This window comes from Solea solea, chromosome 18, assembly GCF_958295425.1.
Source record: "Solea solea chromosome 18, fSolSol10.1, whole genome shotgun sequence".
Taxonomy (NCBI): domain Eukaryota; kingdom Metazoa; phylum Chordata; class Actinopteri; order Pleuronectiformes; family Soleidae; genus Solea; species Solea solea.
The window spans coordinates 10,838,654-10,854,764 of record NC_081151.1 but is presented as its reverse complement, the minus strand read 5'-3'; the positions used below and the strand labels follow the sequence as shown (position 1 = coordinate 10,854,764).

The 16,111-nt window shown below is 40.8% G+C and overlaps 2 protein-coding genes and 2 long non-coding RNA genes across 4 annotated transcripts; 3 read left to right on the top strand and 1 right to left on the bottom strand.

The window, feature by feature from the left end:
* Nucleotides 1-573: 573 nt before the first annotated feature.
* On the bottom strand, nucleotides 574-4,577 carry adprs (ADP-ribosylserine hydrolase). Its single transcript, XM_058615093.1, has 6 exons — nucleotides 4,379-4,577; nucleotides 3,412-3,508; nucleotides 3,022-3,229; nucleotides 2,282-2,469; nucleotides 2,051-2,151; nucleotides 574-1,534 (listed from the first exon to the last, which is right to left on the bottom strand). The coding sequence occupies exons 1-6, from the start codon at nucleotides 4,575-4,577 to the stop codon at nucleotides 1,155-1,157; spliced, it is 1,173 nt and encodes a 390-aa protein (XP_058471076.1). The 3' UTR covers nucleotides 574-1,154.
* Nucleotides 1,455-2,491, top strand: LOC131444598 (uncharacterized). The gene is made up of 2 exons (XR_009233745.1): nucleotides 1,455-1,543; nucleotides 1,780-2,491. It is a non-coding gene; the product is annotated as an uncharacterized LOC131444598 (long non-coding RNA).
* On the top strand, nucleotides 3,515-4,617 carry LOC131444599 (uncharacterized). Its single transcript, XR_009233746.1, has 2 exons — nucleotides 3,515-3,878; nucleotides 4,404-4,617. It is a non-coding gene; the product is annotated as an uncharacterized LOC131444599 (long non-coding RNA).
* Nucleotides 4,618-6,336: 1,719 nt separating this feature from the next.
* Nucleotides 6,337-15,506, top strand: LOC131444596 (F-box only protein 33). The gene is made up of 6 exons (XM_058615092.1): nucleotides 6,337-6,892; nucleotides 10,498-10,608; nucleotides 12,153-12,313; nucleotides 12,448-12,656; nucleotides 12,763-13,060; nucleotides 13,456-15,506. The coding sequence occupies exons 1-6, from the start codon at nucleotides 6,450-6,452 to the stop codon at nucleotides 13,719-13,721; spliced, it is 1,488 nt and encodes a 495-aa protein (XP_058471075.1). The 5' UTR covers nucleotides 6,337-6,449; the 3' UTR covers nucleotides 13,722-15,506.
* Nucleotides 15,507-16,111: the final 605 nt, after the last annotated feature.

Here is a 16,111-nt window from a genome sequence, read left to right as displayed (position 1 = left end):
TTATGTGCTTCGCTTTTGTTTTTAAATACAAATTTCACGGCCGACAAAACGAAAAAAAGAAAATGCACTCCATGTGCACGCACAACATTTAACAAAGCCTCTAAGAGATCAAAAGACATGTAATGAAAATGGAAAAGTAAAAAGAACACCTCTCACACAATCACTGTGCCACTCCAGTATTACAATGGAGTCGTGCAGTGAGTGTGTCCTTTTTTCCCCTTTTCCCTCCATTATTAAGAAACATCATTTTGGCTTGATAAGTGTGATTCATTTTACAAATTTGTTTTATTATGAAAAAGAAATATATTTTTGTTAGCACCTGCTGCTCGAGTTCTCCGTCAACATTCATTTTCAGAAAGCCACGTATAATTCCCGAAGAATTGGCTGAGGTGGCCCTGACCAAGGTAACCAATCCCCATTGCTTCCTGGGTGCAGATGTGACGTGTGTTTACTACAGGTGTGTAATAACGATGGGTGATGCCAACAGCCTTATTACACTGGTGTGTGTGCAAATGTAAGAAATTCTCCTTCTAATGACCTCCCTGAAACAAAGTATCCACTCATACAGATGTATAAATTTCATAAAGACATTTATTAAATAATTTTCCACCATGAGGATAAACCAAAACATGACCAAACACATAGTGCAACGTTCACAAAACTTAAGTTTTTTTTCCATCACTAAACAGGACAGAGGAAGGGAAGAGAGACAGTGTACAGTATTATAGGGCTGCAACTAATGATTCTTTTCATCCATAATGAAAACAATCATTCTTTTCTCCTTTTAGAGTTTACTTGTTTTGAACATAAGATGTCAGTAAAAGGTGAAAATGTGGACGAGCGTTTTACAAAACTCAAAATGACAACGTTCCAATACCTTCTGTATTGTTTTTGTTTACAATTTTAGTTCCAGAGAAGCAAGAAAAACTCCCAGAAAGAAATTATATTATAGAGTCTATAACCAGAGAAGTTTATTTGAGACAAAAAAAAAAACAATGATTACCAAAATTCTTGGCAGTTAACTTTAATAATCTATAACTGATTAATTGTTGCAGCCCTGATGTATTGCGTATGTATATGCTGACAAAAGTCTGAAATGGCAAATTTATTTAATGTGTGAGTGTCCTCTTTTAAAAATGTTATTGACATAATCACTACTCCTTATTTTTCTTCTCTGTACCGTTAGACTTGTTTGCTGCTCTGAATTCATGGCCCTGCTCCCCGGCCACACTCGCGCTGCTCTGTAACGACTGGTGGTAAAGCATGTGAAGCCGCTCTGCATTCACGTCTGCGTCCTCTGTCCCCTCACAGCACTTTATCCACGACTGTGGGATGGCCGTGATGCCGTAGTGGGCCCCGGCGATGGCCCCAGCCATGCAGGCTATGGTGTCTGTGTCCCCTCCAAGGGCAAGGCTGTATGCTATTGTCCTCTCCAGGCCACTGTAGTTCTCTGGAAGGCATTCACGGGGTTGCAGGCAGTGGAGGACACAGAAGATGGCAGTGGGGACTGAGTGGAGTGCTGCAATTCCATTACCTGAAAGGAGTAAGTATAAGAAAGTATAAAAACTGGTAAGACTAGAATATTGAAATGCAGTTTCTACACAGCGTGCGCTTTAACATGCTGTCTGGTCATTTTTTCAGCTTTGTCTCTACAGAGCTCCCCCTACAGTTACCACTGTAAACATCCATCCATCAGCTTTATCCTCACTGTTGTAAAAAACGCTAACCTTGCCCCCCCCTTCCATCCCGCTCGTGACCATGTTCATTTATTTTCAACAGAGCTGGCGAACACAAGCCGTGGAGCCATGTCTTCAGGTTTTGGCGGCCCTGATCTTGCAAGACTGATTTTCCGCTAACGGACAGTGGGGGGAGCGGAGACACCCCCAATCTCCCCACCACAAAACATTTAAACCATCACGATAACTCCAAAATTCAGGTTATTTAAAGTGTAATCGCAAAGCTCAGGCAGTGTTGATCATGTGTCAGTACCTCAAAACACCAAACACAGCAGATTAACAGAAAGAAAGTTTAATGGACAACAGATACTGACCCAGTTCAGAGATGACCTCCTCGATGCTGACCTTGCTCCTATCCATGAGGTCTCTAACTCTGTGGAGGCGCTCACAAAATGGCTTCTCTGCTTCTTTTAGGCTGTACAGACACACAACGTGAATTACTTGCACTGACTGACAGTTGTCGTGGAATACTTGTTGAACAGACTGTATTTAAATTCAGGTCTGAAAAATGTCTGACACTGGGGTGTTAAACATGTAATACTCACATTCTGGCATCATTGCGCGTTGCCTCATCTCCCTCCACTTCCTCCATCTCTGTGATTAGCTTGCTGATAAACTGCTGAGGTAATTCTAGTGCCCCCTGCAGAGAGAGGTGCACAGCTAACGCCTGGAGCACTGCTCCATTATAGCCCAGAGAGCAGGAGTGGGTCAGCATGGCACCTGAACAGGCAAACTTGAGTGATGGGGGGGGGGGGGGGAATGGGGGAAAGCAATCAATCTTTCAAAGTAAAAAGTGAAGAGAATGTTTTACTAAGTTAGCTGAGCACATGAGATACACAATAAAACCCTGCACCTGTGGTGAATTAAACACAGTGACAGTAACACAGTTTTCATTCATGTAGGACTCTAAATTAAAGCTGCAGTAGGCTGAATCACTGGAAAAACAATTAATAATCGAGTTTCATCCAGTTTTTTTTCCAAGTTTTGCAATTGTGGCTCTCTGTTCTGAGCGCAGACAGATGCACTTGCTTCATTTAACTTCTCCATCTCTTAAACTGCCTGCTGATACTGACAAGTTTTTAATGCAACCATTTTCAAAGTCTCTTATCCACTTCCCTACTTTTAGGTTTCTTTGGTGATAGCAAATGCAAGAGAGAGGCGGGCTGTGACGTCATCCCCTTTCCCAAAGTGGAAATGCAAAGAAAGGTTTTGATAGCCATCTTTAGCGCAAATGTTATCTCGAACATGAAGCGAGTCCACACACACATTGATGCCATCTGCTCACCCTCTTAACATCAGCCTGGGCAGGGAAAGCCAGTGCAAAAGGAGCAGCCCTCATGGCTCCCCCATTCCCAAAGGAGCCCCGACCATTGTACTGGTTCCTGGCTGGCTGGTACACATCACTGAGTTGGGGGGAGGAGAGCTTCTTCAGCACCTGGATCACTCCAGAACCATAGCCGCGACCAGGAGATTCACTATATTCTTTAGCAAACCTAGAGAGATAAATGCATGAGCTTCAGTGTGTTGTTGTGAGTCAGTGCAATATTGCATTTCACATTTTTCCTCTTCTGCTATTATTGATTTTGACCAGTATTGTAATGTAACGCTACATAACGCTCATCCCCATTATTTGCACAACAGTACACATACACTTAAGCAACATGTGTTTCTTTACCTGCGGGCCATGTCCTGCTCATCGAAGCCTCCACGAGTGAGGAGAGACTGGACAACACAGCGGGCCATGGCTGTGTCATCACTGTACTCAAGAATACCTACAACGCACAAACACATGCATGTTTATATCAGTACTTAAAGAGGTCAAATCGTTTTTTGCCTCCCCCTTAGGTAATCACCAGAGTAACCAACTGAATCCCAGGTTCCTGGGTGAACCCACCCGAAGTAACACTCACTTGAGGACCTCTGTTTCACGTTGAGAGGCACACAGGAAGCAGCAAAAGACTACTCACAATGTAGCTGGTTTCTATATAAATATATCCCATATTTTAACTGATGCATTTCCATTCACAGCGTTAATTAAATCTTCAGCAGCTCTCTGGTATGGTTGCTTAGTAACGACAAAAGCCACAAAAGCACCAGCCCACAGGCAGTTGATTAAAACCACCACTGGCTTCTTTCATGAAGGTGAAGTGAGGTTTCAATCATATTATTTTTAAATATTACCTTTTGTTGAATCTGTGTACATTGGAACATACATTCACAATTCCATTTTGTAATATGCCTGCTTCAGGTGTAATGACTTAAGGAGCAACATATCTAGATTTTTATTTTTTTTTAGATTTCTATGATAGCATTCTGTTTTTTTGCAAATCAAAAATTGCGCATAGTTAGGCTGATGGAACCCACCTAGTATTCTGAATAAATTAATAATGACAATTGTTTTTTGGATGGTGGGGGGTTCAATTTTAGACCCCTTAAGTTCTTTGAACCGCTCTGGTTTTGAACAGTTTCAGTTCACTCATGGCCCATTTTGATGCTATGCTGTGCAACTAAACCGTCTCTTTCACTAGTCTCTGGTAGGCCGGGGCTCAGAGATTAGCCATATAATTCTGCGGTCATCAATGCCGCTGTGCATTCTGAGTCTTACTATTACACAGACTAATAAAACGAATGCATTTACTAACCATCTCCTTTGGTCTCGTCGTCCAGGCTGTTCAGGTGCTTCAGCACACTCTCCATTGGAACCTCCTCTGCGCCTTCAAACTCACCGCCGACACAGTCACCGACCACAGCGGCGACCAGCGCTCCCCTAAACCGGGACAAAGACGCTGGGGAACCCGCAGCCGCCGCCGCTGCTGCTGCTCTCACTGCCGTTATTGACATTCTTCCACAAGTGAAGAGACGTCAGGCTACACCGAGAAAATACAACACACTGAATACTCATTGGGGACAGTGAGCAGTTCAGTTCCTGCTCTATTTTCTAGGCAACGACATGTACCTGCAGTACCAGAGACCGCAATTTCAGGCGGCCACACGTTTTCGTAATAGCGCCACCTAATGACTTGGATGTACCGGAGGCTGTCTTTTTAAGCGGCAACAGCGCCACCTAACGACTTGGATGACCAGAGACTGGAGTTTCTGACAAAAAACCCCAAAAAAACAATTTCTTACGTACCGTATAATACAACATTTGAAAGTAGGACAAAATAGTCTATAATTAATATACAATTATATCAAAAATCAAAATGGTTTGCAGTTTCTGACTGCATTTCTGGAAGTGCATTAACAAGTAAAGGGTTATTCCACCTAATTAACCATGGATGTATTATAGTACATACGTTTAACTTATACGCTTAGAATAGCTAACATTCCGTGTGATTCAACTATTTAATTGTCAACAAATAACTGGTGGCGCTGTTAGAAAATGCGTTGCCGCCTGAAACTACGGCTGCCTGTGCACTTTGTAAAAATCTAAGAGTTTAGAAATATTGCCCCCTATTGGCCAGAAGTTCTGAAGAAGCCCTTTAATAAAGTAGAACAAGAATGTTTTTTAAGAGAATGCAAAATATACATTTTTAAAAACAAACTATTTATGGTACCATTAATACTATGCAACCAAGGATGAGTCTTTGTTTGATAATGTGCCTTTAGTACCACTAAAAACGTTTATTGTGAGATTGACGTGACTTTTTTTAAAATCTTGTGCGTCCATATAATAACTTATTCCTTTGATATTGTCATTGAAAAGTGTCTCATGTACTAGAGATATTTATCGATATGTAGAAATGTCTTTGTGCACTGAAGATATCCCCAGTTTTTCTCAATCACTATATATATCATCTTAAATATTTATCATTATATTTTTTTAAATGAAAAGATATATACAGTAATTAGTTGTAGTGAGTAATTATTTACATATTTATGTTGCATACTCACATACATGTATTTACAAGGTTGTTTCACGTGATTTAATGTGATGAGAAATGCATTAAATATTGTGAGAACAGCTGTACAGTTAACGAATGAGGTTTCTTACGTGAAGTGATTGAGAAAAGCTAATTATTTTTGATTTGACGGTTATGTATTATTACAGCTTCCTTGCTTAGATCATTTGTAGCATTTCGAATACTAATATATTCAGAAACATAAAGTACATTTAGCTGTATTCCAATAAAATTGATGCCGTGTAATGGCTCTAACACAAAGCCTGCTTTCAATGTGATTCATTCTCGAGGGTTCATCCTCTGTGAGCTCCTTTTGGAGTGGTGTTGTGTGTGTGTAGAGTGGAGGGGGTGTGTCTGGGGTCCAAAATAAAAGTCACGTGTTGGCTCGTGTTTTGTCAGTGGAGAAACACCGCCCTCCCGCGGGACACGGCAGTATGGCAAAAATAACAGCACCGCTGGACTAAACCATTAATTTGACAATTCAGCCGCTCACACGCAGATCTGAAACATTGACGGAAATATCAGTAAGACCTTGACGGAAGTAAAATCAATACAACTAAAATGTTAGCATACACAAATACAGGCACATGTCATTTGGTATATTTTTGTTAAAATACTGACAAGGATTGGTTTGCTCCCCGTGCGCTGACAGAAACTGGTACGGTCCAATAGTATCGAAGGCAACGCTGAAAAACTGATTGTTTTCACCCCGAGAGGAAGGACCTTTACCGTTCACACTTGCAGCTGTGAAACGGTTATAACATTTCGTTCACAGCTGGTCCGTTTCTTCGCAGCACCTTTCTTGCTCGCCATGGCTCTGTGCGGGGGTGTTGGAGCCATGGCTTTGCCCAGCGAGCTTATCGTCCATATATTCTCCTTTCTGTCCGACCGAGACAAGCTCCGGGCCTCGGCCGTGTGTTCGCGATGGAGGGAGTGTCTCTTTTACCCCGCGCTGTGGACCGAGCTCAAACTGCGGATAGGCGATGGATGTAATGGCGGCGGCCCTGGCTCGGAGGAGACCCTACGGCTGGAGTTCCTCATGCGGAAGTTTGGTTCTTATGTGCGTGAGCTGCAGCTGGAACTCGCACCCATTGAAAGCTACGTCAGCTCCCTGAACAACGAGCCGTCAGCCGCTCGCACGGACCAGTCTCCTGCACCCGGCAGCGACCCGCAGGTCCCCAACCGATGGAAGGACGCCATGGCCACCTACTTGGACCAGGTGCTGTGTGTGTTTACTGGCATCCACAACAACAGGTAACACTAAAACTAAGTCCTTGTGACTTTTTGTTTTTGCTTTTTTCCTGGATCTTTAAATGACATACATTTCTTTACCTTTCTTCTTGACATTTAATTGTATTTGGTGCGTCGCAGTCAGCTAGCAGCTTAGTTAGCTATAAACAAACACTGACATTTGCAGTTACGTAATCGGGTCACGTCTTTACGGAGGAGCCAGAAGCCAATGTTACATCTACACATTCAAAGGTTTTGCAGCTATAAACACGTCAAATATCGATGTGTGTATGCTGTGTGCATCAATGTCAGCGCACAGTTTCTTTTGTTGCCACTTTTGTTTTTCGGTAATTGGTCTTTACTTGTCAGCGGAAAGATACAATGCAGAGCTGCTGCTTTGATGTCACTTGTTATCACCGCTGATGCACAGAAAATACACATTGCATGTCACGATTATCCAGACAAGAACTCTTGCGATTCATGACATTGTTGCGATAATGTTAACAATGTTATAATGATTCAAATAAAGGCTTCCCCCAAAGGAAACATATTTTAGTTAACATTCTAAATTGAAATAGAACCTAAACATTATTAATGGTTTGATTTAAAAAAAAAAAAAAAAAAAAAAAAAAAAAATCTATTTTCTCAATGATCAATTTGCTGTCACTGCTTTTTAACAAAAAGGTGGCCACCTGGACACTTTCTGTCGTGGATGTAAGTGCAGAACCTCTGTGGTACTTTCTGTCATGTTCTCTATTATGCTCTACAGGGCTTTGTAGTATTGAAAAAGCCACCCAAAGCTGTGCAGTTTTGGTTTCACTACTGCTGAGGGGGCTTTTTGTTGAAGTTGCAAGTCACAGCTGAATATCCATCACTTCACCCTTCACTTCCAAGTAGCTTTCAGTTAACATTAAAACTTAAAAAAAAAGGTTGTCCATTGTGTAAAAACATATTCGTCACAATCAGATGATTGCACCTATTAAAACTATAATAAATTATATATTTATTTCCAATAGTTTTTCCAATAGTAATTTTAATGGTGAGACCATTAAAATATGTTAAATGTACTCTGAATATGCTGTGAGCATTAGTATTCAGTACATGTTATGAAGTAATACATTACAGTTTGCAGACTGTAACTTTGTAACTTGAGATGATGACAGTTTATTGTGTTTGTTTTAAAACATTTCATCAAGTGCCATTTGTCATTCTGTATTTGATTGGAAGTAGCAGCTAACCACAAGGGCTGGATTGATTTGATTCTGATTCACAAGGTCCCGATTTGATTTACAATTTCATTCAATTAGACCCAATATTGATTCATCTAGATTAATGTTTTGATTAACATGAGCACATAGTTAAAATTATCCAGCCTAGAAACACATCAGGTAGTTTAATAACATGGCGCTTTTCCACCTCCAGCTCGCTTCGGCACGGCTCAGTTATTTTGCTTTTCCATTAGCGATGGAACTTTTTTTAGTACCTGCTCTGGCGAGGTTCCAAGTGATCTAAGCTGATACTATGCATGACGTTATCAGTCTGTGGGTTACTGATAGTGTCGTCACTGGAAGAGCCATGAGCGTGACGTCTGACACAAGAATCAAACCTAACAATGCCAAACTGTAGATCAATAAAAAACAACTTAAAAATCCCCGAAACATGCGTTAATCTCCCACATTTAGCAAGGACATTTCTAAAACTTCAGGAGTAGTCTGGAGGAGTCTGGTGTATTTAGCGACAGCACTGCCGAAAGCCTGGCAATCACTGGCAGTGAACTGCATCACAAAACCTGCTGCTGTGTCAGACAGAGTCTGTGCTCCAGCCATAGAGGAAGAACTGAATGATTCTGGACGCATTTTTTTTTTAATGACCTGATTCTAATGATTGAGTACACTGAAAACAACTGCTTTGCATGTCACTACTGTAGGTTTTGTTTGCCGCATGTAAAACGACACCAAGGCATTCGAAAAGCAATGTGTTTCTGGTTTGCTTAGCTCCTAGCTCCAGCAGAGCTAACAGTTCGTGATCACAACATCAATTTTTTTTAATCGATGTTGGATCTTTCAAATTGATTTTGTTTCAACCCAGCCCAACTGACCACTGATCAAGACAAATCACTCAAAAACTACCATATCCAAATTTGGCTTTACCCGTGTGAAAAATGTTTATCTTTAGTATATGCTTGGTTCCAAGTCTACTGGTATATGTTCAAAATAATGAGAGAAAAGACACTATTGCTTTATTGGCAGTTTTGCTCAATAAGTAGCTTCATGTGAGTTTGCCATTGGTTTCACTGCAGAAGACTTTTGCAGAAGCTTGGTTCTCAGCTGATTTACAGGAAGTGCTTTGTACCAAACATAATCCACACACTATGCAGACCTATGTTATGTGTGGCTGCATGGCACACATGTGGGTGATAAGTCTTTCCAACAACACACATGATTGTCAGAGCAGATGTAGACTAGCAATAGACAAACAGGTCATTAGGTACGTTTTAAACTATGCTCACCTCGACTGTGTGCATTGATAAAAAGGGCTCCAAACAGCAAAGTGTAGGGCAGCTATAATTCAGTGCAAACACATTTACAGAAGGGAACCACAGGGAGATTAGATTCAACAAAATGGCTGCTGTTTGCCTTACCAGATTTGACATGGGCAGATACACAGCTTGCACTAAGCTGTCTAACCACTCAAAACAAATGTTGACAGAGCAAAGATGTGGAAAGGTAATACAACCATTCTTTTATCATAATTGCTGTGTTGTCAGGGATATAGTATTCAAACTAGAGCTGTGCAATATGTTAATATTATGTCGATGTCATGATATGCAACAAGATATGGTCTTAAATTTTGGGTATCGTGATAAGGTATCTGTGAATTATTTGTGTTATAGTGGAATTTGACCATATTTATAGTCCTTTTTATTGTTTCTAACACGTACAGATATCCTTCATATAACTTTCACAGGCCAAAGAAAGCCAAGTATTATCTGAAAGGTAACATCTGCATTTTAAAACATTCTGTAATACAGATCATAGACAGTAGATATTTTTACAGTGTATTTACAGTGTATTGTCTCTCCTATGAGAACCACAAACATCTCAAAAGAAAACTTTTCATGAGTCCAGAGAAACAACCTGTTTCCAGCTTTATATCCCACTGTATCGGTATGTAGTCTATAAATATCCAGATATTATAAGCCATTATACAGAAATATTGATTTTTATTTATATATATATATATATAAAAATTGTATCGTGGTAAGATGTTCTTTGACATATCACCCAGCCCTAATTCAGACCAAAGAGTTTAGCAGTTTTGAAATTATTCAAATGTACTATAAATGAAATCACAGTGGATGTTTTAATCATGTTTTCCCATGAACAATTAGTTTTGGTATTACTGGCTGCAACAGCTTGGCTGATATTGTTATTGCCGTGTATGTTTTTGTGTGTTTGTCATGGGTGGTGCGTGACAGCTGAACCATGGGCATAGAGAGCCTTTTGTAACAATGTAGAAAAAACTACTGGGTGTAATAAAAACCATCCTGTGATGATGGTCCAATATCAGTTCAATGTTTTTTTGGATTCCTGACTGGCTTCTTACATTGATCCTCTCTTATTCTTTAGAAACCTGCAGAAGCTGAGTCTGTACGGAGACACCTGTATTCTCCAGCAGGAGGGACTGTTGGACAGCCCCAACCGGCACCAAATTCCCCAGGGGGACAAAAAGATCAACGAGTAAGCACATTACACACGTACAAGATAGTTCTACATTTTTAGGAATAAACTTCAGTGTGAAGTAAATGCAGTCAAAGAGAAATTGCTTCACATACACACGTCAATGGAGAGTGGAAATTTGGAGCAAACCAAAGTTGAAATGTTCAAATTAATTGGCAATTTAAACAGGCAGGTATAAATGTATCCCTGAAGAGCAGTGTTTATGTGTTTAATGTGATTAGAATGTTGTTGAGGATTAATTAAATTCTCTGCTCCACTGCCCTATGTACACGGAGAAATTTAGTTTGAAAAAGTTCAGAGGAAAACCCTGATTTATTTATTTTTAATCTGATTGTGGTATGCTACGTTGGTTAATGAGATCTATGCCTGAACCAGATTTATAGGAAATGTGAGTAAAAAGAGAACATTGTATCCAATTTAATAATCACATTTTTGTTGCTGTTTCTTTTTATAGAACTACAAATATGAAATTGTCAATATGTATATTGTTAGATGCACTGTGGTCATCTTTGTGTCCTGTTTGTGGTGTCTTATAAAATCAATCAATATACTTCAGTCAACACGGACCAAACACATGGCCCGTAGCCCGTAGCACTTTTATGTCGGTTTGTAATGGTAAAGGTTGTTTCGACCGTTGGCTGTGCCCTATGGCCATTACGGTTCCATGATAAAAATACATTTTCCTGAATCAAACTGATGCAGCGAGATACATATCAATCGTCCTTTAAAGGACAGATGCACCCCCCTAGTTGTTTATGTGAACTAGTTTTATGAAAATAAATAATGTACTTAAATGTACTATATGTAATATTAAGCAACATGCATTGGAGAAGTTGCATTTTGCAGGTTCCTCACCTCAAAAACCATGCAACCTTCAGTTAGCATCAAAAATCAATAGATGGTCATCCGTGGGTATTGTATTGTGGGCTATTGTTGACATGGCTCATGCAAAACAACAATTTCAAAAATGCTTCTTTTTTTTTTTTAAATACTTCATTTCTGCCAAATGAAAGTTAATTTTCCAAAGTTTTTCCATTGGACCATTGGATTCAATAAATATTCATTATGGTTTTTGTCCATTAACATTAAAGTTGCTGTCAAATACTTTAAATCTTTGCTAAAAAGCTCTGTAGTCTGACATACAAATCTGCCTGAATCTGTATTCTCCTCAGAAAAAAACATCTCTAAACAAATTATTGCTAAATGTACATTCCTAGATGTATTTATGTATGCTGTGCAGCACCTTGTAAATGTAGGTGTAAAAAGCAGTGGATTTACATCTAATAGGTGGTTTACTCTTAAATTAGAGCATACATCTTTCTCAGTGTTGAATATATTTCTCTTTGCCAGTATGCTCTGCTTTTCTTTTTCACACCCAGGGTTTATTTTTTTAATATATCTTACATTAAATTGGATTTAAAATGTGTATGCCTTAGTGTTTGTTAAATGAACTAAGATTGCAGCGAGCTGTAAATTGCTGGTAAAGTGAATTTGAGCTTATTTTGCGCCTAACCTTGTTAACCCTTCCCCTCTGCTCCGTCTAGAATCCAGCAGTTGTTCATGGAGTTGCTGTCAAACAGCCGGCAGCTCAGGTGGTTGTCCTGCAGTTTCATGCTGGGCTTGGTGACTCCCTGCTCATTACCGTACCTGTCAAATCGTTCTGCTGAGACCCTGCAGCACCTCAGTTTACTGGAACACCAGTTAGGTATGTATTTTAATTTTTATAGTATTTAAATTGCTTTGATGTGTATCGAAGCAATTTGATCGAGGATTTGGAGAGAGTACCCCTACCCCTCAATAATCAAAAATGTAGTAACACATAATTTGTCTTGTCCTCAGGTCCTCTCATCTCACCATCAGAGATGGACCGGCTCTCTAACCTTACTTCTTTGGGTCTGGATTTCTCTGACTTGACATCTGAGCTTTGTGGTCTGCTGGCATCTCCACGCCGAACTCCACTGCACCGCCTCTCCTTGCTGCTCAACGGTGCCGCTCTGGAGTTCAAACCATTAGATGGGACAGCTACAGAGGACAATTGGAAGGCGCTGGTAATGCGACGACTGTGATTATCTGTGTCGCAGTGACTCTGTTTAATAAAAGGTTTGGTTGTTTGTTGAAAAGCACCAATAATCCTTGAACATGGTCGTCCCTCAGGTTCGTGTGAGTGCCAACCTGCGAGTGTACATCATGGCCCTGGAGGTTGACAGCTCCGTGCTCCTCAGGGTCCTAAAACCCAGCCTTCCCCTGGAGCGCCTCCACTTGGACAGTTACAGCACTCTGGTGACTGATGCCACATTGGAGCTCATCTCTCAGCAGTATAACAAAACGCTGACTCACTTCCTGCTCCTGAGGGATGACCCTGACCTCCCTGACCTCAGTGTCAATCGCAATGAAGACCCATTGGTCCTTTTAGCATGGCGGTGCACTCGGCTAGCTGTTCTAGTGATACATGGTGAGTCAACCTATCAAACACTTTCACCTAAGCATGAAAAACGGGCTTATCACAACAGGTGTGCGTTGTGACCACATCGCTCTTATTGGTGCACATGTCTCACAAGAGTTTTGGGTCATAACTGCCATCCCCAGAAAATGTGATCAAAATCTGTCGTTAACTTTAACTTTAAATCTGTCGTTCACTAAGTAACCCACAAAAAAACAGACAAACATGCGCAAAAATAGAACCCCTTTTGTGGAGGAAGTAAAGGACACAACTAAGTGAATTCACAAGCAGAATTATCAGTGATTTGTTCATGATATCAACTCATGTTTTGTGGCTCTATTGTTGACTGTTATTTTTTAATATTGACAATATTAGGCCTGTCCAATTCACCACAACTCTCCCTGTAGGTTACACTGTGTGGTCTCACAACTTGGTGGCCATCTCTCGGCTCAGAGGCTCCAGTCTCCGCGTCCTCGGCGTCTCTGAGGAGAGCATCGACTTTGACCCTGACCAGTTGGTGTGCATGGAAGGGGACCCGGGCCATAACTTGATCAAGGAGGTCTCGCTGGGCCTGGGACGAGTCTGGCGCCCTTGCCTGGATTCTAGCCTGATTTTGCCTGAACCCTCCCAGCACTTCCATCGCGAGCTGCACACCTTCAGCATGGGCATGTAGGCAAGGATGGCAATTCCAGCTCTTCACAGCCTAAGGTGTTGTCAAGACCAGGCCAGACCCAAGCAGGCCACATCAGCTCAGGCCTCTGAACCAAAGGCCAAAAGAGCCAGACCCAAGTGAGAAACCTAAACTGAATCTATAAAGTAAATTCGTGTGAGCTGGTTTTTGATTGGGAATTAATTTTTAGTTCATTTGTCTGTGTTTCTTTCATTGGGTCTTTTAGTACACAATCAATGTTTTTCCAGCAGATTTAATGTCAGGCATCTTGATTAGTTGTTTCGCTGACATCTTATTTTTTTATTGAATAGATTAAATTTAATAATAATAAACAAAACTTAAATATTCTTAAAGTCCCATATTCAGCTTGAATGAGTCCGACTGATCTTTTAGCACTGATCTCTAGCCTCTTGTGTGGCACGGTCCAGTCTGGTCTGGTCTTGCTGACAACTATATAGAGCTTGATGTCTCTTCTTCACTTTAATAACCTCCAGAGCCTCTGTATAATGTTGATTTTTTTTTTTCTTTTTCTTTTTTTTTTTCTTTTCTTTTTTTTTATTTAACTGTTTTCCCCATCTCTCATCGCAGTGTATAATCTTGATTTTTCTTCTGTGGGCGTTACCGTGTTGCCTGTATAGGCTTTGTGTGTATTTAAATCTAGATATAATATTATCCTGCTCACAGCTAGAACAGGCAGGCTGAGCGATGAGAGGTGGGATTTTGGGGCAATGTGTGTACTCGGACACAAGCGAATAGCTGTAGTTTTCTTTTGTTTTTTTTGTTTTTTTTCTAACCCTTTGCCCTTTTGACCATCTGTCTCCCCCCACTCCAGCAAAGGTTAGAGATGTTAAACTGAACGGTCGATCACATGTTGTGTAAAGCAACCATTACTACTTCTCTTGCTTTGAAAGAGCACCTTGTGCGGTTGTCCACTAGTACCAGAGCCTTGCCAGCAAGGTGGGAATCCCCACAACAAAATGGCTGACAGTGGCTGGTGCTTATTAGTTTTATTGCAGTTGCAGCAACAGCCATGTCAGTGCCATGACTCAGAACATCCTTGTTGAGAGATAAGTGGTTTTATTCAGGCCTTTGAGCACCTTGCTGTTGGTGTAATGGAGAATATTGTTACATACTTGCCACCAATACACTGAACCCCGTGCTCACTTCTCAACATGTTTGAAAAAAACGCTGCTAGTTGACTGAAAAGGGAGCCTCGTCCCCTAACGGAGCCAAACTATGAATATTCAGCCTGTTACAGTACAATACACTCCTACTGTGTTCTCGTCTGACCTGTGGTGAGCTGGTCATAAATTATTGCATTTTATTTTTTTTTTCCTGTAATCAGCAGAAATATCGCTGCTTTGTTCTCCTCAAGTGTTCTAGCCGGTATCACAGGTGGTTCCAGAGGCCCTTTGTATGAAAGTGTCCCAAGTCATCAAGTCAAATCTCGAAAAGTTCAGGGATGTGTGTGAAAATACAAAGGGCTCTGAGGTCAAATATACCTTTAAGCAGGTCTTTATTATTTTTTAAAGAGAGCGGAAATGGCGCATCATTCCATGATGACATACGTACAGTTTATCTGTGTTTTGAGATACCTCTGCGACTACTTTCAAAGGCCATGCTCGAACAACACCAGTAGCCTGTATGCACCACTTCCAAAGGTGGCAGAAGCCAGCATCAATTTATGTAGGAAAACCGCGGTGGAGTTCATGATTAAGAAACAGGGAAATGAAAGGAAGAGAAACACTGAATGTAACTTAACTTTCATTTAAGATGGCCAGTTGTCTTTTTAAGGGGCTTAGTGATTATTTGCATTTGCCACAGGAAGATGATGGCCAGTTGTCTTTTTAAGGGGCTTAGTGATTATTTGCATTTGCCACAGGAAGATGTGTCTTGCCACAACAGTCAACAGTGAGTTTTCATATTGGCCTCACTGATAGCCAAGACTACATCTTTGTTTTTCTTGATCGTCGACACCCGCAGCACAATGTTGTTTTGTGGCAAAGCATCTTCACTCTCTTCAGTCTCAGGAAGGCTTTTAACATCACTGCGTCGTTATGGTGATAACGTGGCATGGGTGTGTCAAACAATCGGGGTAAGGAATTGTCTTTTTTTTTTTATTTTCTTTTTTTGAGTCACAGTTGCCTTGTAAACAGCCCCCTTGTTTTCTGGATACAGTTGTTGTTAGTGGTGTTGTTTTGCCCTTGCCATCTGATGAACTCTCACTCCACCTTGGTCTGAGGGTCAGCAAACCTAATCATACATTTGTTTTCCAAGATTAAGTTTGATGAAGGCAGGCGGATGGCAAAATATCCGCTCATTGCACGCTTTACATCTCCAGTAGATGAAGCAGTAGGAGATGGAGGCCATGCCGGGCCAAAGAAATGTCTGGA